Source organism: Haliotis rufescens, unplaced genomic scaffold (genome assembly GCF_023055435.1).
Source record: "Haliotis rufescens isolate VD_foot unplaced genomic scaffold, xgHalRufe1.0.p SCAF_17, whole genome shotgun sequence".
Classification (NCBI taxonomy): Eukaryota; Metazoa; Mollusca; class Gastropoda; order Lepetellida; family Haliotidae; genus Haliotis; species Haliotis rufescens.
In genome coordinates this window covers 27,921,028-27,948,222 of record NW_025963857.1, presented here as the reverse complement: position 1 = coordinate 27,948,222, position 27,195 = coordinate 27,921,028, and the positions used below count along the sequence as shown (strand labels likewise).

The following is a 27,195-nucleotide window of genomic DNA, read 5'->3' as shown; positions in this document are numbered from 1 at the left end:
CTCTCTCTCGCTCTCTCTCTCTCTCTCTCTCTCTCTCTCGGGTGGATTTGACCAGGCAGCGCTTCCTGGGAGTCCCATTCGCTCGGACAAGGACCCTGAGCTGATGATGAGCCGTGCCAGGATCACCCAAACCCTCTTTGGGTATGTTACCCAAGGATAAGCCACGTTACCATATACTAACTGTGTCATGGTATCTTAGAACGCGGCAAGTGCCTAAAGGTAGAAATTGATGTACTCATGCAAACCTGTATCATCACTTCAGGAATCCATCTATATTTTGCCTCCTCAAATTTCAGACGCTCTCGCGAGTCAACAGTGTGGTGCCAATTATCCACGTGTACACTATGAGTAATGCTGAAAGTGGTTGTGTAAATACAGCATTACTACTTATGATACCACCCCCCAATGGGTTGTTACCACCACTAGGCCAATACAATATGCAGGAGAACTGTACAGACAGGCAGCAGGAGTGTAATCGTTGATATTGTTGCTGCTATCGAGTTTGACATTTATGTCGGTGTAATTATATACTGTTGCTTCATGTTTACAAGATGGCAGTTCATATATGATGCTGTGACTGCGATACGCCTTTAGGTAAGCAAACTTTGTCTTAACGGTATGTATACGTCAAACAATGGATTGATACAGTGACAAAATACGTTCTTAACATATGCAACATCATGTGCACTTTCTGTTGTGATTGTGATTATTGCTATAATTATCTGATACAGATTCCCTTTCCCAGCAGCATATGAAGACGTGATTTCATAAATCATAAATCACCATATACACACTGACTTCATTCAATTTTGTTTGTTTGTTTGTTCGTTGTTTAACATCGCATTTAGCATGTTTCAGATATATGTAAATAATTGTGTTTGGACCTGACAATCCAGTAATTGGCTTCATAAGCGTCGATCTACAATGTACCAAATTGGGATACGATGACATGCATCAACCAAGTCAACAAGCCTGACCACTCGATCACGTTAGTTGCCTCTTCCACTGTACAAAATGTGTTTAGAATGTAAACATAGACACGACATGTTCAGATCTAAACATGATTAAGAATGTTTTAAATCCCAAACGGAATACACATATGATGTGTTCTATCTAAATGCATTTAGGTCAAAACACGTGAAATGAGCTATCGTCTCACAGTCTAAACAACACTTAACCAATACGTCCGCATAATCATAATGTTCTGAATCTTTGATTTCATTATATTCTATCGTCCTTTCGTGCAAGGTCATACAGTAAAAGACAAAGTGTATTTACGTTAATGGCTTGCCGAGAGCGCATCCCTTTATCTGTTCTTTTGTTTGAACACACAGTCCCATCTCACTTCATTGCATTATTGCATCTTTCTATTACATCGCTGTGCGGCATTGCTGCAACGCTTTGTCGCCAATAGGGTCTATTAGAAACATATGTATTTCCTTATTAGAAACAAACAGATTTTCGGCGCGTAGACGCTGCAGTCGCTTATTGTCACTGTTTGAATAGCGCAGATATGGGTGTTCATTCAAGGATTGTTATCGTTCACCAAGTTTTCTACATGCCGTGTTCTAATTTTTAATACTTACCTGGTTTTATAAATATATTTTTAACTAATGTACAGAAATACGGTTTTCTAATGTAAAAAGAAGCACGTGTTTCAACATTGCCCAAACCCACTATCATATGCTATCCAGCTGTTGCAAATTAATGTATTTTTTTATTGAAATGTATATTTAGAGCCTTATAGATTTAGAGAACCTTATGCGTGTATACTGTAAACAGATATGTATTGTTTTACTGTATATACTTGTCTCTGGATGTGTACATTTGTATATATTTTAACCTGTTTGTAATATAGCCATACCCAAGGTCAGACTTAAATAAAGTATTACTCTGTCTGTCTGCCAAACTTACATCTTAAAACAACAAAATAATCCAGTACACACCTAATTCCTGACTCTTCCTACTCAATGAAATCATTTTAATGTTGTTTTTTCTGATCTTAAAATCTAACCCATGTTTTGTTTTTACCAGAAGATAGATACAAATCGACGTCACTGTTCACTGAACATTACTGTTCCAATTCCTAAATGCCTCTCAAAGAATAAACTTCATTTCCTAAACCCCCTATCATCTGCTATCCCGCCGTAGCACATTAATGTATCATTAACGGAAATGTATATTTAGTGCCTTATAGATTTGTTCTTCTGTTGGTGGTTTGAAGCCGCACTCAACAATATTCCCTCTATACGAACTTGGTAAGAGTAACGATTTTCGATTCCAAAATACGCAGCTTGTGCCAGCAGATAATACTCTTAAAAGCTAGGACTCACTGGGGATCTGGTCGTTGAATGATGGTGAATGGTTCACCAGACTAGAAAAAATAAACTTGTTAGATATTGCATTGCTTACCATATACACATGTATACTGTGATGTGCTTTCTGTATGTGAAACATGTCTTGTTTAGGGCCACGTGATTTCGCTTGAGGCTTCACTACAAGTGGTTCGGAAATAACAGGAAGTCAATACGCAAGCGGGCCAAGAGGGTGTCGGGACGGGTAGGTGTTTTAATCTCGAACGCTGTTGCTAAAAGTACGATGTATCAGTTTTAAATGACGATGAGGAGGAAGTATTATGGACGAAACTGACGTCACACACTCATCTAAACTTTCCTATAGTTTGGGTAGTTGTTATTTACCCTTTGCAGACTCCACTAGTTCACACGATCCTGAAGCATTATTTGAGACTCTCTTTTAGCAGACGTATTTATATCAGCACATTTAGAGGACCAAGAGGGGCAAGATGAAGTGGTTTAATGTGTTAAAAACACATGTGGACAAAACTACTTGAGGCCAACATAAAAAGTAAAATTTGTAATGCAATTACCGTCACTCTACAAAAGTGTACAGTGTTGTGTGAGACTTAACGGGAAATGTACTTTATGGTTTGACGTGAAATGCGGTCTCAAACAAGGATGTTTGCTGTCACCGATTTTGATAAACATGTTCATAAATGACCTTATTTCTGCCATAATCCATCTGTCAATCGGTGTAGTCATCAACGAGATGGCATCAACAGTTGGCATTTTAGTATACGCCGATGATTTGGTGCTACTTGCAGAATCGGAAACTGACCTGAACGTTTTATTAGATTGTCTTAACACATGGTGTCAGTCCAACTCTATGTCTGTTAATGTATCCAAATCAATAGTGATCAATTTTAGAAGCGCCACAACAACTCGAACAGACTATACTTTTAAATGTGGTGACCACAACCTGGAGGTCGTGGAGTTTTATAAGTATCTCGGCATACTTTTAACAGATCACCTGGATTTTAATCGGATGGCAAGAGCAGCAGCCAGCTCGGCCAGTAGAGCTCTTGGCCTCCTCATATCGAAATACAAGCTGCTTGGAGGAATGCAATATAATACGTTCTCAAAGTTCTATGACTCTGTGGTGTGGTCGGCGATAGAAAACGGTGCTGGTATATGGGGAAGATACAACATGCATAGAGGCTGTACAGAACAGAGCCATGAGATTCTTCCTCGGGGTGAGAAAATATACCCCACATAATGCAGTCTCAGGGACATGGACTGGATACCTCCATCAGTCCGTCAATGAGGAAGTGTTTCTCGACTCTATATGCGCCTCCGTAACCTACACCAAGGTCGCTTAGCACATCCAGTTTTCACGTCAGGTCACCACTTGGCAACCAGAACAAAACATAATGCAATCTTTAGAATTCAAAACATTAGAAACACTTGGCTTGACGCACATAATCTCCAATAACAACAGATACGGCAGTAAATATGTGTCATTGGAAGTACAATGCAGAATGTTGAAGAATTTAAAGAAGAGTGGAGGACAGTATTGGACTTAAAGAACAGCAAACGTGGGACAGGTGGCAATAAATTGAGAACTAACTGCACCTTTAAAAAAAATTACATTGTTGAAGCAAATGTACACAAAAGTCTCCCTAGAACTCTAAGAGCGCCCTGTCAACGTTTACATGTTGTGCAGCGTCGCTTAGAGTTGAGACCGGACGCTAGACTAATACCACCTCTTGCAGAAAGAATTCACGGATGTACGGATGAAATAGAAGATGAAAGGAATTTTTTATTACATTGTCCACACTATGAAAGTCTCAGGTTTTATCTTATTTCAAAATATCGTTACGTATGGCCTGAGTTTGATAGTTTTAGTGATTTACTGAAATTAGGTTTTATACTGTCCAGCCCAGAATTATTTTTTACAACTGCCAAGACCTGCAAGAATATTTTAACAACCGGGGTCGGATCCTCTACATCGTGTAGTACTATAGACTATTCTCTTTTGTGAATGGCCTGGTACAGTCCTTTTTATCGGGTGTAATATATATGAAAATGGATATATTTTTTACCTTTGTCATAGTCTCTCATAACTCCGTAGGGAGTGGCTCGTAACTTTATATGCTGATTTTTTTAAAGAGTTTATTTCCAATGTATTATTAATGTAACGAGGTGAGACTCAAATAAATTATCTGTCTGTCTGTCTGCCTGTGTTATAGTCTCAGTGGTAAATTTCCCAGATCAAAATGATCACAACAAGGACATGCAAACTATTAGTCGGGAAACACATACAATTCGGAGAAACGCACCCAGTGCATTAACAAAAGGGCCAAGGAGCTGCACGTACTGCACGTGCAGCAGCACTATGGAAGGTATTAAAGCGCAGGGGTTTTGACTACCTGTCATCTGCGTCAATCGAACAATGACAGTTCAACAACATGCGAAGTTTAACAGAAGTGCAAAGAAACAACGTCAAAGGCCGCTTGCAGGCAGGGGAATCCGATCAGCTGTAGTCAGGGTTTTCAATGTAGCGCCCAGCACCATCACAAGGCCATGGGATCGGTTTCAACAGCATGGGTCAACTAGTGATCGGCAAAGGTCGGGACGACCAAGAGAAACCATCCCCGCCCACAATCGCGCCAAAACGTGAAAGGACGACCACATCCACCTCAACCGCATCCAAAATACTCGGACTGCGCAGAATCTCCGACCAGACCGTACGAAACCGTTTAAGAGCAGCAGGTCTACGAGCATGACGTCCTGTTCGACGCGTCATATTGAATCGACAACATCGTCAACAACGACTGCACTGGTTTCGTCAACACAGGGTATGGCCTCAACTGCGATGGAGAGATGTCTGGTTCAGCGACAACTCAAGATTTCTCCTCCGTCGAGGGGATGGAAGAGAACGGGTCTACAGACGTCGGGGAGAACGCTACGCCGGAAACCGCGTAGAGGAAGTGGACAGGTTTGGTGGAGAGTAGCAAATCATCTAATGTGGCTACCAACGGCAACATGGGCTGGACCTCATGTCTTTATTAGCAAGAAGCCTAAATCATAGGCTTCTGGTTAAGATTAAATAAGCTCTTACCGTAACGCTCACTATTTTTCTTATATTTATAACTGGTCAGCTGCTGTCGATAATTCCTAGGTCAATCGTGTTATTGTTCTGTTTCCACGTGTTAACTTCGATCTCACGGACGCCTCGCTTAGTTACAATTGCATTAAGGACCCATTTGTTAACCCTTCATTGCACCAAGTGGCGTCACAGCTCCTGGAATGATACAGGTAAACCAAATGGGAAAAAGCTAAGGGCTTACGGTCTTTTTAAAAATGATTTATGTACTGATGAATATGTAATACGTATTGGCCACCGAGGATAACGTATATTAGCTAAAATTCGATGTGGTCCACTTTCGCTTGAAACTGAACTTGGTCGTTGTACACGCCCTGTAACCTCATCGCAAAGTACACACTGCAATCTATATGCTGTATAATTAATTAAGATGGATGTCATTTTTAATTGCCTGTCCTATTCACCCAGACTTTCCGAATGATCTTTTCTCTACAATGTCTCAATTCGAACCACAATTTCTATCTGTGGTACCTGTTGATTTCAAGTTATGATTAATTATCTTTATTCACAATCCCCAGCCGCAACCCCCTGCACCATGTAAAAAAGTAGAATTCATTATTCTTGAGTTCCACTCTCCTTCCTGTCACACAGAATTTATTAACTGTTGTATCCCAATTTTTCATTTTTCTTTAGTTAAATCATTTTGTTTCTATACAAGTATATACCTTAATTTAATAGTCTTTGATATGTTGTATGTACATTTGTGTCTCGTGAGCCTTATGAGGCTGGATTTTGCTAGTTTTACCTTTAGTGTGTAACTACTACACATGCAAAGTGTGACACATTAATAAAATAATTTTATTCTTCTTGTATTTGAAAATATAGAAAGGATGGTACTTAACATTTTTCCGTGTATCAATGACGATCCGACTTAGAACAGGTTTTCAGCAACACATGCTCGACGTAAAAGGCCACTGTGCTTGTCGTAAGTGGCGACTATCGGGAGCAGGAGGCCAGGCTCGCTGACGTGGATGATGCATGTCATTGTATCCCAATTGCGTTGATCGAAGCTCATGATTTCAAGCACTGGATTTTCTGGTCCAGACTCGATTTTTTATATCTCTGAAAGCGGTATCAGTGACATCAAACAAATACAACTTTTTTTTCCGGGTGGATATATTTCAAAGATAAAATGCTCAGAACAAGATACCATTTTAACCCACTGATTTTTCCAGCAGATGGTGTCCCAATATGACGCGGAGATACATGTGGTTGAAAACCTTCGTCGCCTTGATATTAGTCTTCGTATTTGTGTCGACTTTAAGGAAGATTGGGCCCAAGGTAGCTCTGTGGTATGGATGGTGGGACGAATACCCCGATACTGTATCGAACTTCTACACCGCATTATCACAGACTAAGAATGTGGTCCTTTCAACCAGGTGGAGGGAGAGGATGCTGGAGGTTTCTCATATCAACGTCACTCAAGCAGCAAACATGGGGCTTAATCTGTCGCAAACACTGCACTCGTATACATGGTCTGAATTGGATCTCGTCAACTTCGTAAGCGTTCAGAATGAATACCTTTAATTTTTTGTTGAGAAAAACGTTTGGCTAAATTGAACGCTCAATTGTAATAAAAATGTTGCGATGTCGGGCATGCTTTAATGCTTTGACGATTAGTTTAGGTTTAGATTGATTTCTGAATATATTAATCACCAAATGGTGAGTCGACAGAGGGTATTTCATATCATATTTCTCTTTTCGAGTGACGGAGACAAGGAAGATATTTTCACGAGGGAAAATATTTCCTTTTCCTCCGCCACGAGATGGGAGTGACATGCTATTTCACGAAAGACATGGAATATCCCATTTATTATATACTTTGTGTGTAGTTGTCTACCAGAAAATTAAACTTGCCAGTAATGCCAGCTCAGAAGGGCCAATCTTTGGTCCACATTTGGAACAATATACCCCAGGCTGTTTCTAATCATCTGTGGTCATCAAAATGCCGTTGCTGCCTTCCCTGTAACAGCGCACCCGATAGTGACATTGTAAACTGAGTTGTTATACCACCCCTCTTTTAGGGCGTGTCGCTCTGTCTCCTGTTACCAGGTATGGGTTTTGTTAATGAATGTGCTATTTTAAAACATTGATCAGACAAATAACAAAATATAATGTTGTTATTTTCGATAACAAAACATTTACACCACTTCATAGGTATCAAAATCATATTTTTCGGATATTATGTGAATTATTCTGAATGCCCAGTTTTAGATTTATACAGATTGTATGGATCCCAACACAAAATACTACATAACGCCATGGTGATTTTGATATGTAAAATCGATATGTGAGACAGGCCAAGCACAAGGGGCAGGTTTGAAGCCTTAAACAGTATTATATACTTCTCTTGGAATAAACATTATCGGTGCCCCCGTAGTGATAACTATTTGCGGCTGTATTACCTAAGAGTCTTATTTACGTAAATAAATGCGATAAAGCCCTTTCAAAATGAAAAAAAACCTTTCCAGGATTCCGACTGTATCATAAGAATATGTTTATGAATCACTTTTAAATAGTGATGATACCAGTTGTTCGCGGGCCGGGTGAATGTCAAGTGAACCCTCGGTGGCACCGTCACAAACACATGCAAAGGCAAGTCAGTTGTTCACCTGAACATACACGAGAACATATGGTACATCGGGTTTGCAAATGTTGAAATGCCCTCCTATGTCTACCAAAAGAGCTATGAAGTCTTTACCAAGTAAGACCTTGACTATTGTAACCCTGGTCAAATAAGTTTCGAGCGAGAATCATATGTCGCTTTTTGAAATCTTGGTAGAGAGTATATGTAAACTTTATCTTCTAATGAAAAAGTACTCAGTTATTATATCGTCCTATGTTCATCATTTCAGCCAGAGTTTGCATTCCTTCCAAATTTCAAAAACCCGTGCTGGAGGGAGTCCTATATACCCCCAGTGACGTGTTATACCGGTAACAAGCCGGACATACCATCAAGACATCCGACTCGCTCCAAACTGTCCTTGAGGTGTCTACCGTACTTCCTGATCATTGGGCAGCCTAAATGTGGAACCACAGACATATACCGACGATTGAATAGTCACCCAGACGTTACATCCCCGAAAATGAAAGAGTCGTTTTGGATGGAGAGAATTCGATTCCGTGAGTAGAACAATTAAACCAGTTGTCACAGTGTTCTATGTGATTTCCTCTGCCTCGTTCTCCTAATACCATATACTCAGTGAACATCAAAGAACAAGTGACTATATCTATCTCTTTAATACAAAACTAGTGACATTAACTGATTGTAAACAGTTTAAAAATATGTTCAGGGACTTTGTCTCAAAAACGCGTCGTGAAGTATGACAATTGATGTTATGACAGCCAACGATCTTGAAGGACGATAGGGGTAAGATGGGACATTTCAAAGTTGACGTTTTCGGATCAGTAGTGCTACGACTTGTCAAACATTAATCACTCGACGAGACATAGTGCGTATGACTCTCCAAATGGCGATTTGAGGGAGTCTGTCCCACTCTTCTTGCAACGCTTGGCCAAGTTCAGCCAACGTGGTCGGTGGCCTGTGACGTTGACGCACACGTCTCCTTATTATGTTCCAGACGTGTTTAATGGGGGAATGGCACCATACGCATTGTGTGGCACTACTGCTTGCGGCACTTGCAAACTATGGAATATGTTTTGGTGTTGAAATTACAAACATAAACGTTCTTCCACAGTGTCAATACTTATCTTTGCTCAAATACTTGGTAATAACATTTACATTGTATTACCCCCTACCTTTTTGGAATAGTAATAATTCCTTGAAAATTTCAGGGATTATAGATGTTCCCTGTTTGGACATATTCCCTGTAACATATATATAAACATAAAAAATGCCTTTGGTTTCTGCATCCTATATGAGTAGAGGGCGAGCGAGTGAATCTAAATCAGGGTCGGTCTGTAATATAAGTAATCGAGTCAGGAACAAACAAACCAGTGACTGATAGCCCGAACAACATCTCATCCACGCGGCACACAATCATGCAGGTCACGCATCGACCGTTTCAGCCAGCTCATCCGGCCAGCACACAATCCCTGGATACCTATTCTAGCTTGAAGTACCTTCGATGTCAAAAATATTATATTATTATCCGAGGATTATATTTTACGTCGTAGTTACATCTTTTCTGTCTCTGAAAACAAATACATGTACAGTTTATTTCTGTAGTTTCCGATCAGCTCATCTCACGATTCATTTCATACGAACTTCGCCGGTTGTCAAAGATATCTATTATACCATTATATCAGATCGCGAGCCGAATTTAGAAAGGTCAATATATGTATAATTCATCGTTACTCTCGCCACTAAACATTTAATACTAGTAATATGTTAAACTGTAATGTCAACCACAGGGGTTCCAATTCAATGCGAAGTCAGGATATTTAAAGGTTATTAAACATTTAGAGCACGCTTTTCGTGGTTATGGCCATATTAATTTGGCGATGATAATATTGCACTGTAGGCTTTTGGGTAATTGAATGGGAAATTCTTTCGTTGTCAGTAGCTTTTTATGTCAGTGATTTTTAAAATATTTGGTTTATCGTGAAATTTGTTGTATATACGTACTGAGCCTTTTGTGACAGCAGTAGAAGTATGAGGTGTCTGCAATGTTATCATTTATATTTTCTTACGAATGTTGACATTTATTGTTTCAAACTTACTCGTAGTCATATGGGTTGGACATCCACTGAAACAGGGTCATGTTTGTTACACAAAGTTTGTGCTGAATGCCAGAGGCGCTGTGTTGATGCTTGACCTGAAGGTTTTCCTGTATTATTGTCCCTACAACCTCGAGTTAACGTCTCGCTTGTATTTATTTCGGAGGGTCCTGAACTTGAGCTTTTTACTTTGTAATTATTTTTATAAATGTTTATGACTCTAAGGAAATACGTTGGATTTATGGGGAAATGAGGGAATGGTTAACTGCCGGAACAAAGTGATGACAATATGCTATTTCTAGGTGAGGTGAAGTGTTTAGATGCTGGATGTACCACACGTTGTTCTTTTTATCTCATCGTTCCGTTTCCGTTCTAAAGTCTTCCTCTCAAATGACATCTCTATTGGCCGTTGTTTCAAAATTTAATCGACAATATCAAGAGGAGCTCATATTTTGCCAGTGTCTCGTCTGAACAACGTTAAATCTAGAAAGAGTTTATGGAGGATTTGCATAATTATGTTCTATCGTGACTGTTTCTGTATCCAGGTTATGAATAATATAAATGGTAAGAGGCAGTTCTTCGCAACCAGGATCGACAGTTTTTGCGCTATATGTTTGCCTCTGTGTCAGTCAATAATGTTTAAGTTGATTTAATGCCATCACATAGAAATATTCAATGTTTATAAAACAAAATACATATAATCAAAAACATTTCTCATGCAAGATAACAACGAAACGAAACTCGCAACTGGTCTTTTGTCACAGTCCCTGAATCATATTATTTCCCTTCCGGCCAGCCCTTACTGTAATGCTATAGTTCTCAATTAAGCAATGCCAGCTTTCTCCAAGGTCTGAATCTCCCATCTCACTTAAATGTAGTTGTTTGTTTCTATCAAAATTATATATTTTCAGAGACTAAGCGTTAGTTTAGCTCACAACCGGTATAGTACGCAAACATTAATCTGATTGAGGCATTTTTAAACAGTATATGTAGATAGAAGTCCCGAGTTTGTATTGTATATGTACTATACTTAAAATAGTGAGGAACACGCTACATGTTAAACTTCAACACATCTGCAAATTGTAACTGTTAAATCAGCAACAATGTGTAGGATTATATAGAAAATGTTGATTTCCATATCCTTCCCAAATAGCTACAGATCACATAAAGCTGTAGTTGTTATGTCACTGTTAAAACTCTTTCAACAAGTACTATTTCTCCATCAATAACAAAAAAGAAGAATAGTCCATTCCCTATAAGTGAGACAGTCAAAGACCAACGCTGTCCAGTGTGATGACAATTAAGCCCCATGTGAATATCCCTGGTGATTCGTCACCACACATACCCATGTACCCCGGATTCTCGTTACTACATTCATGCGCGACATTCAGCATATGCTTTTCAGCCTCCTTTAAAAACTAAAATGCAAAGAAACTCACTCGCTCACTAATGTTGAGAGGATGAGTAGTCTTGCTGTGATTCCAAACATATATTTATCATTAACATTTCAGATTTATAGTCATTATTCAAGAAGGGGAGATATGTAGATCTTAACTTGGAATACTTGTTACCCTTAAATAAGACATGGAATTCATCTTCAATTTCACCTCCGTCACTGTTCGTACAAACACTGTTAACAGCATCAATATCTTTCGATTTCCGACACATATTTACATTAAAATTATGTAATGAGATTCTAAATTTACAAAACGATCTTATTAATGACTTGTCTGGTAAGACTGATAAATACATTTCCTTGCACGGGATATTGGAAACATTTATGTTTATGGGAATATTTAAGCAGCGACTGAAAGATTTATTTGCACAAAACTGGTACGTAACTGTTTCATCTTCGCATTATCTTAGCAATTATAGTAAACTTAAGTCACATCTTCAACAGGATGTCTAGTCGTGACAAGGCAACAATAGCACGTTAGATGTCCCCCGTCATTGTTCTGCAGTGGATTATTTCCGAATGGAATAAAGGAACCCCGAAACACTCGATGCCGAATAACAGCTTACAAAATAGACGACGTTTACAGTTACATCTTTACTATGATATACATGGTACATGTATGCTATATGTAGCGTTTCAATGGGGATAATGGGTTAATTTCATTTACTTCATCAACAATTACTTTTTCCCTAAAAACTGTATTAAAAACGTGTAATATCAATGTCATTTCCCTCCTTTTTTCAATGATGATTTATGTATGTGATGAAGTCATATATGCAATGACAATGGTAAAAAGTGAAAAACTCAATCAGTGGTAAAAATTCACATTTGTCTCAGCATCCCCTGAGACTTTGGTGCTGAAGCTTTGAATCAATGACGTATACGCGTTTCTTAAACGTACCTACGCAAATAATATCTCATTTTAAATTCCCTACAGCAGGCTCATGTGAACTGTCATTTAGGCCCATTCCATTTTTTTTAATTATCATAATATACCAGTAAGCGAATGAATATAGTTTGTTAACGTCCGACCTAACATCTAGCCCTATTATTGTGCCGTTTTTCTAGTTATTTTATTAAGCTGAACCAAAGACGTATATAGATCTGCATACCTCTTCGGCTGAACTACCATGAATGTGATCCCCACAATAGCCACTGTCACTGCAAACACGAAAACGTCGTTTTTCCCGTATATGGTCATTGGACGGAAAAACGACTAAAAATTCATTAAAATTGATTAATTGGCGAGCGTCTAGAAAGTGTCCGGAAAAGGGTCGAGTTTTTCAAGCGTAAAATGGACGGAAAAACGATGCTTTGTGCCCCGCCTTGTACAACTGTTAACAGCCAATGAGATGGCGCTGGTCCCCCGACGCACGTGATGCCTAAGGCATCCTTTCGGTAAGCATAAGGTTTCGTATTTCTGGCATGCCTTGCTCTAGTATCTGTCGCGCGTAGTGCAGCGAGATTAGCTGATAAGCCAGTTTTAGGATATGTAACATGTTAAAGGAATTCAGACACGCGCCAAGAAGTCAAATCAAACCATGTTACCAAGTTTATTGTGATAACATATCCTTCCGCTATGCACAGTTACCTCTATCGGATAATGGGTTGTGTTTCATTTGGTTATAAAAGTAACTATTTTTTTATGTGAAGTTTACAAGATATACGGCTTTTCCATTGGAGGAGAGGTCGGTCACATGACGTTTTTCACGTGACTGTATTCCTGAAATGACATAAACACTGACCACTTCCACATTCCTGGGGAAAACCCTGAGAATTCCCTGGTACATGTACGAATTCAAACAGAAGCGTTGTTTCTCGTCATTTAGACCCTTTAATTGTGAACTTAGCGTCTTAGCTTAGTCTGGGATAAGTCAGAGAGTTTGGTTGCATAGCCCGCTTAAGGATACCTCGCTACAACCCATCCTAGAGAAATAAAAACGAAAAAAACCAAAACATCCAAACTATCGTAGTGACAATCTACAGCAATCTATGAGTTTACCTTAGTATCTATTTGACACATCTTTACAATTACCTTTCAATGATTGGCCAATTGATCAGTGATGACAAAAGCTTGAAATAACCACAGGTTTATTAACAACTTCGGAAATATCTCCCGTCACGTTTATCGTGTCGGCCATTTTGACGTATTGTACTTGATGTTAATGTATTACGTCATTGTGATTGACTTACCGAGGCAATTCTTTAACAGATCTTCTCATCTACTGAGGATATTGTTTGGAATACATTTCTTATAAACAGACTAAAAGGGATGTTCCTCTCTTTTGGGGAACTATTTTATTCCGGGATGGCCTATTAAAGCAAGTAGTAAGTGAAGGCACCATGCGTGTATATGATCTGTTATTAAATGTGTTTAAATTACGGTTTGGGGCGTTTATAAAATACACTGACGCAAGTATATTCTAATCAAATCAATTGGGTAATTGAAGCAGCCTGGTTCCCCGGGTATGCTGCGCTGGCGCTACACTGACCCAGGCAATGACTGCGCAATGGCCGTCTCCACTTGACGAGCAAACATGGCGGACACGCCATGTATATACTATAGAAAAACGCTAGAACGGGTTGTTAAATATTTTTTCTTAGCATTTTCATGAATGCTCTTGCAAGTATATGTCACGAGAATAACGTCCGTTGTTACTTTTAGTGAAGGAAAACATTATTTAAGCTGTTTCGAGACTCGAAAGTGTTCTTCAAATCAGTGAAATGTAAACAATGACACACACTAAATTTTCGACAGTGATACGTGCGTTAATATTTCGTGTCAGCTCACTGTTTACACGAAATCGTATACATAATACGATCTTCATTTGATGAAGTAAATATCGCCGATTATGTCCCGTATTTTCCCATTGTGAAATGGTGGTTTAGCGGAATTATTGAACGCCCAGTATCCTTAACAATCGTGTTTAATGATAGGGTCTGTCATTGGTTCCGATATTTGGCCTCTGGATTTTATTCACATGAAAATCCATTTATTTGACAATTGTTTTCTTATTACACAATGAAATTAATCATAAATATATCTAATAATTTTGGAATCATATTGGATTAATTTCAGTCTAGTGTTTCTGAACTATATCTATGTGTGTTCTTGTTAAAATGTAGGTTCTGAATGGGATAATAATATAGAATATGATCATAATTAATTTGGTACAGTGGCATACACATCCATGAGTATTCTATATGATGCAATATAGCCTCTGGGGAATCCGTCTACAGAACAACATAAAGAACTGTGCATACCATTATTATTGAAAAATAGTTATGATTATAATTACCATGTTAGATGAATTATCTGTGTACGAAATTATCTACAAATAAACGACTCATTAAAAGAAGTTAAGTTACATTATTGTTCAAGCAAAGGACAAAGACCCAGTATGATCATAAAGGACCACTCACTAATTAGGTTCTTGTTTACTTAAGAGCAGAGTTGACCATGTTAGATGATATAACCAAAATCCAGGCGCTCCGCCGGGGGACTAACTGGTCTTGTTATTGTGTGGCATGAGCTGTGACGTAGACCCAAGAGCATAATGTAAAAAATGAGACCAACTCAAGTCTATAATGATTTGGAAAGTCTAGATTTCCACAGCTCTAGTCTGAAATTAAGAATTGTTCTGTGCTCCTTTTTAATTGCATTATTTTCATTTTTGTAGACATGGATAGACCAACCAGGAAAGAAATTTAAATTGATGGAATATTAATATCACATGTTACCACTGATCCAGTCAAATTCATCACATAATAATATATTAGTATTTGATATTACGACATTTGATTATGAGGGCATGATCATGTACATGTTCACTGTAGTAATGTACACGCTAGTCAACTTGATTATAATTTTCATTATAGTGTAGCGCGGCATCCTCACTTGTCATTGTGTGCCTGGAGCCTGTCACGAAATATATTCGCCCCCAGAATAAAATGTCCCCTCGGTGAATTTATACCGGTACAGTTCCGCCCCTCTCGAAATAAACTCTCCCCCCACCTACGAAATAAAATCTCCCCCCCAGAATATAACCCCCCCCCACACACACACACACACACACACACACCTTTTCGGTCGTTTATATAAATACTTGCCATGCGTGTGTAATCGGTTAAATTGTAAGGTATGCATTGTAGACAGACAGACAATAACTTATTAATGTCTCACTTCTGTACATACATAAAACAGCTTTGTACAAATAAACATTGATAGAGTGTACAGAACCATTCAATAGAATTATGAGAGATTATTAACAGAATATCCCACTGCTAAGTATATGATAAATTGTTGAATTAACATTAGATAAGGTTGAGAATTAAGTGTGTGTATTTTCAATACCTCTTAGACTGGTGAGCCGTCTGCTCGATGATAACCAGCCTACTCATATGTTTACCCTTTTCCCCATTGTTGGAAAGTGTGTCGTCTGCTACCCCAGCTGGAGCCACCTGGTAACAATTAATCACAAGCTGTCAATATACAATACATTATAATACATCAAGATGGCAGTTTCCATGTAAAGATTAAGTATTTCTAAGCAACTTAAAGATATGCACAATATCTAGATATATGTATCTTTAATTTGCTTAGAAATACTTAATCTTTACATGAAAACTGTCATCTTGATGTATTATTCTGTTTTGTATATTGACAGCTGGCGATTGATTATGAGGTTATACTGTATCATTTTTACTGTTTTGATATTTTTCAATATGTTGTGGTCATCAGTTATGCAAATCAGTTTCGGTGTGTCTTTTTAACAAGGTGTTTTTCATTAAGATTCACCGCCAGCCCGATTGTAACAATTACATGTGCACTTTGCTTTGAAGATGCCGGTTGATGTTGTTCAATACAGGCTGGCGGTGGGTGTTTTAGAATTTATTCTACATGATAATCATTTTGGGAAGATGATACACATTTCTCTATATTTTGGGTTACTTTGCTTATAAAATTTCCGATTATCATTCTTAGTTTTACTTTTTCTCTTTTGCTGCGATAAAATAGTCCGAATCCAGGACCTTTGCATAGTCCAGATTTAAAGAGTATACATCTAAACGTACGCTGTCTTAAAGACTGAATTAGATAGTTATGATGTTGTATGTTTAAAGCAAGGACTGGTCGGCTCGGAGTCAGTATACTGTGTATGAGTGGGGTATTCATTCAACTGCGGCATGGTATCTCGGTGAACTAGCATATAAGTCGGCATCAGTCCGGTCTAGTACAAGCAGCCACACACACGCACACGCGTGCATGCACGTCGCTATATAAGTGCAATAATCTTGGACGCGACGTTAAACCCCATTTCACCTCACCTCACCTACACCGATACCATTTTCAAATCGTAGCATGTATTAAGGAATATATTTTAGATCTTAAATCAGAGTATAACGGACAGCCTGAGCTGGAGGCGCGCGTGGATATGTTGACAGTTTTTACATGTTAAAACCGAATGTTTGCGAGGATTAATAAGATTTCTGAATTTCAGTTACAACAGTAACCGTACATGTATTTGTCACATTAAGTTATTTTTAATTCAAATTTGTTTGGTATGATTATGTCTTGGTACAGTTACCAAATAACATATGCTGAAAAATCAATTCATTATGACCATATTTCATAATCTATACTAGCCACATAAAGAAACTGTGCACGGAGAAAATATAGATATAAAGGCACACCGTCCATATATGAAATATAGGTTTGAACACAGCAATTATTGGAGACATTCAAACGCTCGTGCACGTGCCATGTGATATGACGTCATTGATCGGGGCCTATGGACGTGCAATGTGTTACTGCACGTGCATCCTGTGCAGCTGTACACAGCATGTGCAACTCAAAATTCGCTGTCACTTTGGAAAGCATGATCTGTGGTCATTCAAAAATTCAAAACTTCTCAGGCGCAGACACAAGCATATCACAAGCAAATCATGCCAAGATTGACAGCTGCACAGCGTCATGAAGCCATTGGAATGATCCGAGCGGGAATGAGGCAACAACAGGTGGCAACACATTTCCAATGCCATCGTAACACGATATCGGCATTGGTGAGGCGTTATCAGAACACAAATGACGTTGCCGACCAACCACGTTCAGGACGTCCCCGAGTAACGACGCCAAGACAGGACAGATTGATTCGAGTTACACATCTCCGACACAGGTTCCAAACGGCAGTAACGACGTCCCAGACAATTCCTGGACTGCGCCGTATCCATCCCAACACTGTCAGGAATCGTTTACGTCAGTACGGGATTCGACCACGACGCCCTGCCATACGTCCCATCCTGACACACCGTCATCGAGTCAAACGTCATAAAACTATTTACATCCCATATAGGAATGAGTATTTATAAATTTCAGCACATTTTTATGTACATAACTTTGCTCAGAACATTGTGCAAAAGGTCAAAAAAATTCGAAAACGTTAGTATTAAGAACTTGTGTCAACTAGGTACAATTCACTCATGTTACTTTAAGGCATTAGGGCTGTAGTACATACACTGAATCGGTATTGACATTGAAATTGAGGACTTGCTGAGCATTTATCCTTAAAGAAGTGTGCCGAACTTTCATAAACATATGAACATATCACAGCTGTTTATGGACATTTGGATGCTAATAGAGATACCATTTTTTATCATATAATGGGTAGGTTTCTCAGCAGGATAAAGCCAACGGATAAAAACGATATCCGTTGGGGTCATATGCGGATAGAGATGCAAATATCAAAGGTCAAGTAGGGACTACTTTCACTGTTTATAAACAAACATGGCGTCGCCCTCATCATTCGGCGATCGAGTCAGAATTAACCATCGGGAATATGGATAAACTACAGGGATAATTGCTATCATTATCAAAAGAACAGTCTAATATACTGAAAATCAGTCTCTAACTGTGACGTAGCTAAGGCATTTTATGAGTTTGGGCAACTTAAGAGATATAAATTTCGAAACAATTTTGCGAGGGCACTAGGCCTAGCCAAGCGGGATCAGTAGCCATATCTGTGCTTGTAGACCTCTGCGGCTTGAAACCTTCTCCACAAATTAAAATAGTTGGATTTGTCCGAAATATGTTTGAATTGTTACCTTGTTTCGTTTTGTGTGTACATCTGACTACACTTATTAACGTTATGACAGGACAGACCGACTGTCAACGTGGCCGTGGCCGTGACGTCTCATAGACTAGGGTTAGAGTAGCTTCCCTTTGACAAAGGGCAGTTACTCTAGCAGACAGACAGATGGATTGCCGCGAAAGGCAATTAAAAACAATTGTTGTTTTGCGTATATGTTGCTTCGCCACTGTATAAGAAACAGATTTCAGTTGGAACTATATTGGCTACTGTCACTGTCCGACTAACACATCACTTACCCTGTGACGTAATAAATATTAATGCGCGCATTCCAGAAAAAACTCGCAATGTTTCGGTTATGTATGTGAGAGAGGGAAAGCGATTTTGAAGCACAGAATTAAAGAATGACATTATATGATAAAGAGGTTATCACGCTTGTGTGTTTGGGGATGGTAAATATCCTGTATTAGGAATAAACACTATGTATTTAGCTCGCCAAGGCTCGCTAAATACAATGTTTATTCCTAATGCAGGATATTTACCATCCCCAAACACACTCGCGTGATAACCTCTATGTACATGCTGATCGTAGACGATAAAGATAATTACACACACAAGCAATAACAAAGGCAATGATGAGCGTAAGGAGCTAAAAGACTCAATTATGAAATAGTCCATTGCCGTTCTATTCGTTTTATGCAACATCTCATATTTCGTAAGATGTACTTTCATACTATTGTAACAAAATAATACACAGCCGATTGGACGCTCACCAATTAATCAGTCCAGTGCTCATATACGAAAAAACGACGTTTCCGTGTTTGCAGTGATATTACCATTATATTTAGTTCCTTAATTCATGGGAGGGCTTTACTCCCATAATGCTATACTTCATGTACTTCTTAGCAATCTTGGATTTTACTTTGTTTTTATGCCAATTCTGTCCTCTTCAGAAAAAAAACACCAGTAGGTGCAGCTGCAATCTATAACTTTCTGCACGCTTTCCATGAAGATTTCAAAGTGCGTCATACGACTGTTGCTAAAAAATGTGGATCAATATTACAACAGTCAAGGCCTCAGTAAAGCTTTCAACAAAGTTTCATGGCAGACATGTGGAGGACATTTCCAAATTTGACGAATAAGTGATAATGTTGTTCCCTAAGTCTTCTTGCATTATCTATTATAGGTCCAAAGTGTTCTTCGATAAATACATATCTGGACTTTCTGCAACAAAGCGCCAATACCATTGATCGGGTTTTCAAGAATGACACAGCTGGTCAGGTCTACCATCACGTCATCACAGGTACATCACACAACACATTAGTGAGTGAGTGAGTGAGTTGGGTTTTACGCCGCTTTTAACAGTATTACAGTTATATCACGGCGTGTCAGCTTAATGTGGGAGGAAAGCCCGAAGTGATGCAGGTCTCAGACGTTTACCACTTCGATAAAACCCACGAGCACGGGTGTCAAACCTAGAAACATAATCGGGGCGAAGCGGGATTCGAACCCAAATCATGGTTTTCTGGCGTGCCCAAGGGACGCAACTCTGCACAGCGAATCGCGGCGACCTAGACGACTGGGCCACCCGTGCCCCCACACAACACATTAGCTTTCCAAAGGTATTTAATAACACCACCCAAAATTCCTTTCAGGAGTATACATGGACCATGCCCTGTGTATATTAGGTCCCAAGTAACCAAAGCTAGTCTTAAGGGGTGACTTAAAGGATCGGTTGGTCCGACTTGGTGACGTGAGTCATTGTCCATATCAGTCACTGGATTGTCTGGTTCAGACTCGATTATGTTACAGCTCGCCGTCATTTGGCTGGAATATTGCTGAGCGCGGTTTCAACAAAAACAACTAAGGAAAATCTTTTTGACTCTTATTGCACATATTACCTAGTAGTGCACTTATATCGCGACGTGTATGCACGTGTGTGTGTGTGTGCTGCTGTTTGTACTCGCCCGGACTAATGCCGATTTCACACAGCTAGCCCACTGAGTTACCAAGCAACAGTTTAACATGAATACACCACTCAGACACAGTATACCGACTCCGAGCCAACCAGTCCTTGATTTAACCCCTTAATGCCAAGCGCCAGATAACAAGTACCAGCGGATCTAACCCCGGACCTTCCGCTCTCCGGGCGGACGCTCTACCACGAGACCACGGAGGCAGTTCCCAGGCCATGAAGACGAAAATATTTACTTTGTATTCTACAAATAGTAGCGTACAATCATTTGAAATCAAAATAAAACGTTTATGTAACTCGTAACAATTTTATGTCATTTACAAGGTGACGGCTCTGTGGACATGATGTGGGACAATACGTTCTGGCCATTGTTGCCTGGCAACGAGGGATGCCGTGAGCCCTGCGTTACAAACGCTGACATGGTCCATCATCTTAATCCGAAAGCAAGCATCATCATCAGTCTCAGGAACCCAATCGACAGGTAATTTGGTATTTGGGGCTGCAACACTATACCCATTCCCCATCCACGATTAGATATTAGATTAGAGTATTATATCTCGTTCACTTGTGATAAATACTCTGGCCCCATTCGCATCTCTTGCCAACTTAGCACAAAATTTCTCTCATGTGTGTAATTTGATTGGACGGCTATTGTTTGCATTATGTAAATGGAACCGGACTCGAAACCAATATTTTTCAGCGAATGGTCCCAGAGTTTCATAGATTGGATAAAACACACCTCAAGGTTTTTGGTTCAAATTATAAACACGATGGAGGGGGAACATCCCCCAGTGTTTACATTTTAATTAACATCGAGTGAAAAGTGTTGTATCCACCTTATTAACTGTCTAGAGAGTGTTTACATTTGTAACTAAACCCGAGGCATAGTGTTTTATCTGTCTTATAAGCCGAAAGAAAAGTCTGAAGCAACAATATCAACAATTTTAAGTTTTCAAGGCACTTGTCGTAAGAGGCGGCTAACTTGATCGGGTGGTCAGGCTCGCTGATTTGGTTGATGCATGTCATCAAATCCAATTGCGTGGATCGATGCCCATGATGTCAATCACTGGATTGTCTGGTCCAGACTAGATTATTTACAGACTGCCGTCATGTTGCTGGAATATTGTTGAGTGCGGCGTTAAACAACAAACAAACAAACAAAACTTTCCAGAATATTGGGAAACGGACGTAAAATATCTCTTTCTGGATCTGTATTTAACAAGACATTCTGAAAAGCATTGCGGTTTACCAGCGCTTCAGTTGTCTTGTGGCTCAGTAGGCAACAAATACGAAGGTTGCAGATTTGACCCCACTGAAATATTGACTTTCCACAGTTCCGTATATTTCCTTAAGTTAGAATTGTAATGTGTGTCATATGGATTGTGTTCAAGTGCAATTCAATCTCTGGGACAGAGGGCTTTTCTGTATAATATCGCTCGTCATGTCCAAGTTGATGATGACGTCGTAGTCAAGAAGCGTTCCTAACGGTTTCTGACGAATACGCAAATAATCTTCGATGGGTGCGAGGACACATGGTCTGATTGCCCTGGGTCTGTCCACTGACTGCCCTGTGTGTCGGTATCACGAAGACAGCCTGGTAAATGTTGCACGAGTGTCTGGTGAATGTGTCGTATCTGGCTCCCAGCCTCAGCATAACAATTACCCTTTCTCTGCTTTCTGCCGACAAACGTAACATGTCACTGTTGATTTCTGGATTCATTATGTACTGTGTGTCGTATCATGAAAGCAGCCTGGTAAATGTTGCACGAGTGTCTGGTGAATGTGTCGTATCTGGCTCCCAGCCTCAGCATAACAATTACCCTTTCTCTTCTGCTTTCTGCCGACAAACGTAACATGGCACTGTTGATTTCTGGATTCATTATGTACTGTGTGTCGGTATCATGAAAGCAGCCTGGTAAATGTTGCACGAGTGTCTGGGTGAATGTGTCGTATCTGGCTCCCAGCCTCAGCATAACAATTACCCTTTCTCTGCTTTCTGCCGACAAACGTAACATGTCACTGTTGATTTCTGGATTCATTATGTACTGTGTGTCGGTATCATGAAAGCAGCCTGGTAAATGTTGCACGAGTGTCTGGGTGAATGTGTCGTATCTGGCTCCCAGCCTCAGCATAACAATTACCCTTTCTCTGCTTTCTGCCGACAAACGTAACATGTCACTGTTGATTTCTGGATTCATTATGTACTGTGTGTCGGTATCATGAAAGCAGCCTGGTAAATGTTGCACGAGTGTCTGGTGAATGTGTCGTATCTGGCTCCCAGCCTCAGCATAACAATTACCCTTTCTCTGCTTTCTGCCGACAAACGTAACATGGCACTGTTGATTTCTGGATTCATTATGTACTGTGTGTCGTATCATGAAAGCAGCCTGGTAAATGTTGCACGAGTGTCTGGTGAATGTGTCGTATCTGGCTCCCAGCCTCAGCATAACAATTACCCTTTCTCTTCTGCTTTCTGCCGACAAACGTAACATGTCACTGTTGATTTCTGGATTCATTATGTACTGTGTGTCGGTATCATGAAAGCAGCCTGGTAAATGTTGCACGAGTGTCTGGTGAATGTGTCGTATCTGGCTCCCAGCCTCAGCATAACAATTACCCTTTCTCTGCTTTCTGCCGACAAACGTAACATGGCACTGTTGATTTCTGGATTCATTATGTACTGTGTGTCGTATCATGAAAGCAGCCTGGTAAATGTTGCACGAGTGTCTGGTGAATGTGTCGTATCTGGCTCCCAGCCTCAGCATAACAATTACCCTTTCTCTTCTGCTTTCTGCCGACAAACGTAACATGGCACTGTTGATTTCTGGATTCATTATGTACTGTGTGTCGGTATCATGAAAGCAGCCTGGTAAATGTTGCACGAGTGTTTTGAGAATGTGTCGTATCTGGCTCCCAGCCTCAGCATAACAATTACCCTTTCTCTGCTTTCTGCCGACAAACGTAACATGGCACTGTTGATTTCTGGATTCATTATGTACTGTGTGTCGTATCATGAAAGCAGCCTGGTAAATGTTGCACGAGTGTTTTGAGAATGTGTCGTATCTGGCTCCCAGCCTCAGCATAACAATTACCCTTTCTCTGCTTTCTGCCGACAAACGTAACATGGCACTGTTGATTTCTGGATTCATTATGTACTGTGTGTCGTATCATGAAAGCAGCCTGGTAAATGTTGCACGAGTGTCTGGTGAATGTGTCGTATCTGGCTCCCAACTTCATCATATCAGTTACCCTTTCTCTGCTTTCTGCCGACAAACGTGCCATGTGACACTGGATGTTTGCATTAACGTACATTGAGATCAGTCTATTTTATTAATCACGATCCTTTGATATATATCGTAAGGTCATTTTACGGAGAAGTCGGTGAACAAAAGGAAGGTTTCAGCTGCTACTGTGTCTGTAACATTTCTACGATTGTTTTTACATGATTTGGGGGAACATTATTTCAAATTTGATTTGACACAGTTTCTCTTGTTCGTCTGTGCATTGAGGGCAGTGGTGTAGCTTAGTGGTTAACGTGTTCAACGTCACGTCGACGCCTGTGTGAGCCATGACCGTAGTATTGGATTACGTCAAAAAACTATATAAAACCAACTCGTCCTCTCATTGCAGGCTGTACTCCGACTACCTGTACGAGAGCAGGTGGCTTCATTATCAAATATCTAGGGAGAACTTCCACCAGGAAGTGAAGCAGGAGATTCAGGAGTTTAATACTTGCCTCCTAACCAACTCAGTCAGAGCATGTACATATAATGGAAGCCATGAAAACGCCTACAGTTCAAAGGTACAGAAATGTGAATCTCATACTGATTTTGAGGACAAAGTAACACATAATTCTTATCTTGCATTTTTAACAGTAAAATGGACGCAAAACATAACAGATGTTTCCTTTATGAGATTATAGGAATACCTGTTCATTAATGCTGACCAGTAATGTTAACGTTGTGTCCTGTTTTTTTAGACGACCATAATGTTTTTTGTGTAAATGCACCTTCCGCATGCCAAGTCGTTACGCAGATCTGGGTTCGATTCTCGACATGGGTGCATTGTGTAATGCCCATTTCTGGTGTCCCCCGCCGTGATATTGCTTGAATATTGCTATAAGCGACGTAAAACCTTACTCACTTACTCACTCCGCATGCCGACCCGTGAAAATTCCTGGGTAGAATAGGTCTTCAGCAACCCATGCTTGCCGTAAAAGGTGACTATGCTTGTCGTAAAAGGCGACTAACGGTATCGGGTGGTCCGGCTCGCTCACCTGGTTGATGCATGTCATCGATCCTAATTGCGTGGATTGATGCCCATGATATCAATCACTGGATTGTCTGGTCCAGACTCGATTATTTACAGACCGCCGTCATATAGCTGGAATATTGCTGAGTGCGGCGTTAAACAACAAACCACCCAACCACTCCGCATGCCAGGATTTACTATTTTTTCTAGGGGCGGTCGGGTAGCCTAGTGGTTAAAGAGTTCGCTCGTCACGCCGAAGACCCAGGTTCGATTCCCGACATGGGTACAATATGTGAAGCCCATTTCTGGTGTCCCCCGCCGTTATATTGCTGGAATATTGCTAAAAGCGGCGTAAAACCATACTCACTCACTACTATTTTTTCTAAAGTTGGTGGATTTTAGACAAATTCGACCGAGTATACACATGAATGTTTTCAGCAGTTATTCCGCTACATGGCGGCAGGTTGGCCTACTAGATAAGCGTTTATAAGCGTACCTACATGTGCAACGTGGATGTCGAACTCTGAAGGCTAATGCAACCCCTTCATACATTGTTATGATGTATCGTTATCGTTCCAAATATATTACATGACGCTAAGGTCAGATTCGCTGCGTAGACTGCGTAGACTGTTGCGCATGATGTCGAGCATTGGATTGACTGGTCAGATTTGACTATTTACAGATCACCGTCTTATAGCTGGAATATTGCTGAGAGCGACGTTAAACAGCAATCAACAAACACACCGGAAGCTATGTGTTAAACTGTCTTATACACAAACCACTAACTGAGCTCATTCTCTTTAAACTTGCTTCTGACTTTTCAAAATGGAATTAAATTATGACAATCATTACGATTTGCCACATGTACGTTCCATAAAACATCACCTCCATCCTAAGCTCCAGTCACTTTCCTGGGACGTTTTCAACGTTCACGGTGTGTGTGTTATCAATCAGAGAGCCGTAGAACAGCAACAAAAAAACTTTCATCGCCCGAAGAACGTCATTAATTTGTAGTCTTTATTTCCATTGGCTGAAGGTACGACTCCGACTTGGGATTTACTCGGTCCACGTTGCTGATTGGTTGAGAGTATTTCCACGTCATCAAGTGCACGTCATCAAATTTGAAGACTATATACAGGATATCGAAAACCACATGAAATCTCTCTTTAGATTTTTAGATTTACGTAAGTATTGAAGACATAAACCATTAGTTTCTTACACGAGGTGCTCTAGCGTTACAAAGTTAAATTCAAGTCTTGTAAACTTGTTAGAAATTACTTTTGATGTGATCAGTTTGGAGTGACATCAGAAAAGGGGACGTGGATATTTATAAAATATCTTTATTCAGATAATGAAGTTTCCTACTTATCACGTTGGGAAAAAATATTTATAAATGTGCAAATCTTTGGGAGATGTAAAACACAATGAATACACCCTCTTCGAATAGGTCTTCAGCAACCAATGCTTGCCTTAAGAGGCGACTAACGGGATCGGGTGATCATGCACGCTGACCACGGTGGTTGATGCATGTTATCGTATCCCAATTGTATAGATCGATGCTCAAGATGTCAACTACTGGATTATCTGGTCTAGACTCGATTATTTACAGACGACCGTCATTTAGCTGGTATTTTGCCGAGTTGGGCGTTAAACAACAAACAAATCATACCAGATTTGCTTATGCTTACCAAACCACATGAAGCGTAATAAAATCTCCCTGCTTACCTCTACCATGCGTAGTTGTGAAGACGATGTGAGATCAGGCAAGCAAGTTGACATGGTTGATTGCGACATGTCGCCGTACCACGGAGGTGTGGATCGTTGTTCATAATAACAATCACTGGATCGTCAGGCCGAGACTTTATTATTTGTACTGCTGAGCGGTTTTAAACAACACGTACGTCGTCAGGTATCGATTAATAGAAAGACACGGTTCAGCCTCGAAGTTTAAATGTCACTGAACCAATTCGTTTCTTTAATGTGGTATTTTACTTTAAAACGAAATATGTTGACTCAAAATGAACCACGAACCTCTGGGGTAGGTCGTATATGCACTGTTACATGTATGCTATTGTTACAGGTGATCTGACGAAGAGTGAGATGACGCTTATATTGGAGCTGGAACCTAATAATATCAGGAACGTAAATGCTCAACACGTGGGAGAGATGCTGCTCGATACAAGGCAAATGCTGACAGATTTCTATAGTCGATATAATAAGGAGCTGACAGAATTACTCAACAACAGAAAATATTTATGGGAGAAATAAAATACGATAACTGCAACTAT

The 27,195-nt window shown here is 39.9% G+C and overlaps 1 protein-coding gene across 5 annotated transcripts; it reads left to right on the top strand.

The window, feature by feature from the left end:
• Positions 1–460: 460 nt before the first annotated feature.
• Positions 461–27,195, top strand: LOC124138558 (carbohydrate sulfotransferase 15-like). Of its 5 annotated transcripts, none has more exons than XM_046505271.2 (9): positions 461–594; positions 2,469–2,559; positions 6,642–6,963; positions 8,319–8,586; positions 19,868–19,984; positions 20,981–21,137; positions 24,287–24,458; positions 25,944–26,091; positions 26,988–27,195. In XM_046505271.2, exons 3-9 carry the CDS (start codon positions 6,655–6,657, stop codon positions 27,173–27,175), a joined length of 1,359 nt encoding a protein of 452 aa, XP_046361227.2. In that variant the 5' UTR covers positions 461–594; positions 2,469–2,559; positions 6,642–6,654; the 3' UTR covers positions 27,176–27,195. The 5 variants fall into 5 exon arrangements, with proteins under 5 accessions (XP_046361227.2, XP_046361226.2, XP_046361228.2 ...); XM_046505270.2 differs by having other exon boundaries at positions 6,639–6,963; XM_046505272.2 differs by lacking the exon at positions 2,469–2,559.

Excerpts from the sequence above, each read along its gene's own strand:
- LOC124138558 (XM_046505272.2), top strand. The coding sequence starts at position 6,655 with ATGACGCGGAGATACATGTGGTTGAAAACCTTCGTCGCCTTGATATTA. Across the intron at positions 6,964-8,318 it reads AATTGGATCTCGTCAACTTC|CCAGAGTTTGCATTCCTTCC; the intron begins GTAAGCGTTCAG and ends TCATCATTTCAG. Across the intron at positions 24,459-25,943 it reads AAAACGCCTACAGTTCAAAG|GTACGACTCCGACTTGGGAT; the intron begins GTACAGAAATGT and ends CATTGGCTGAAG.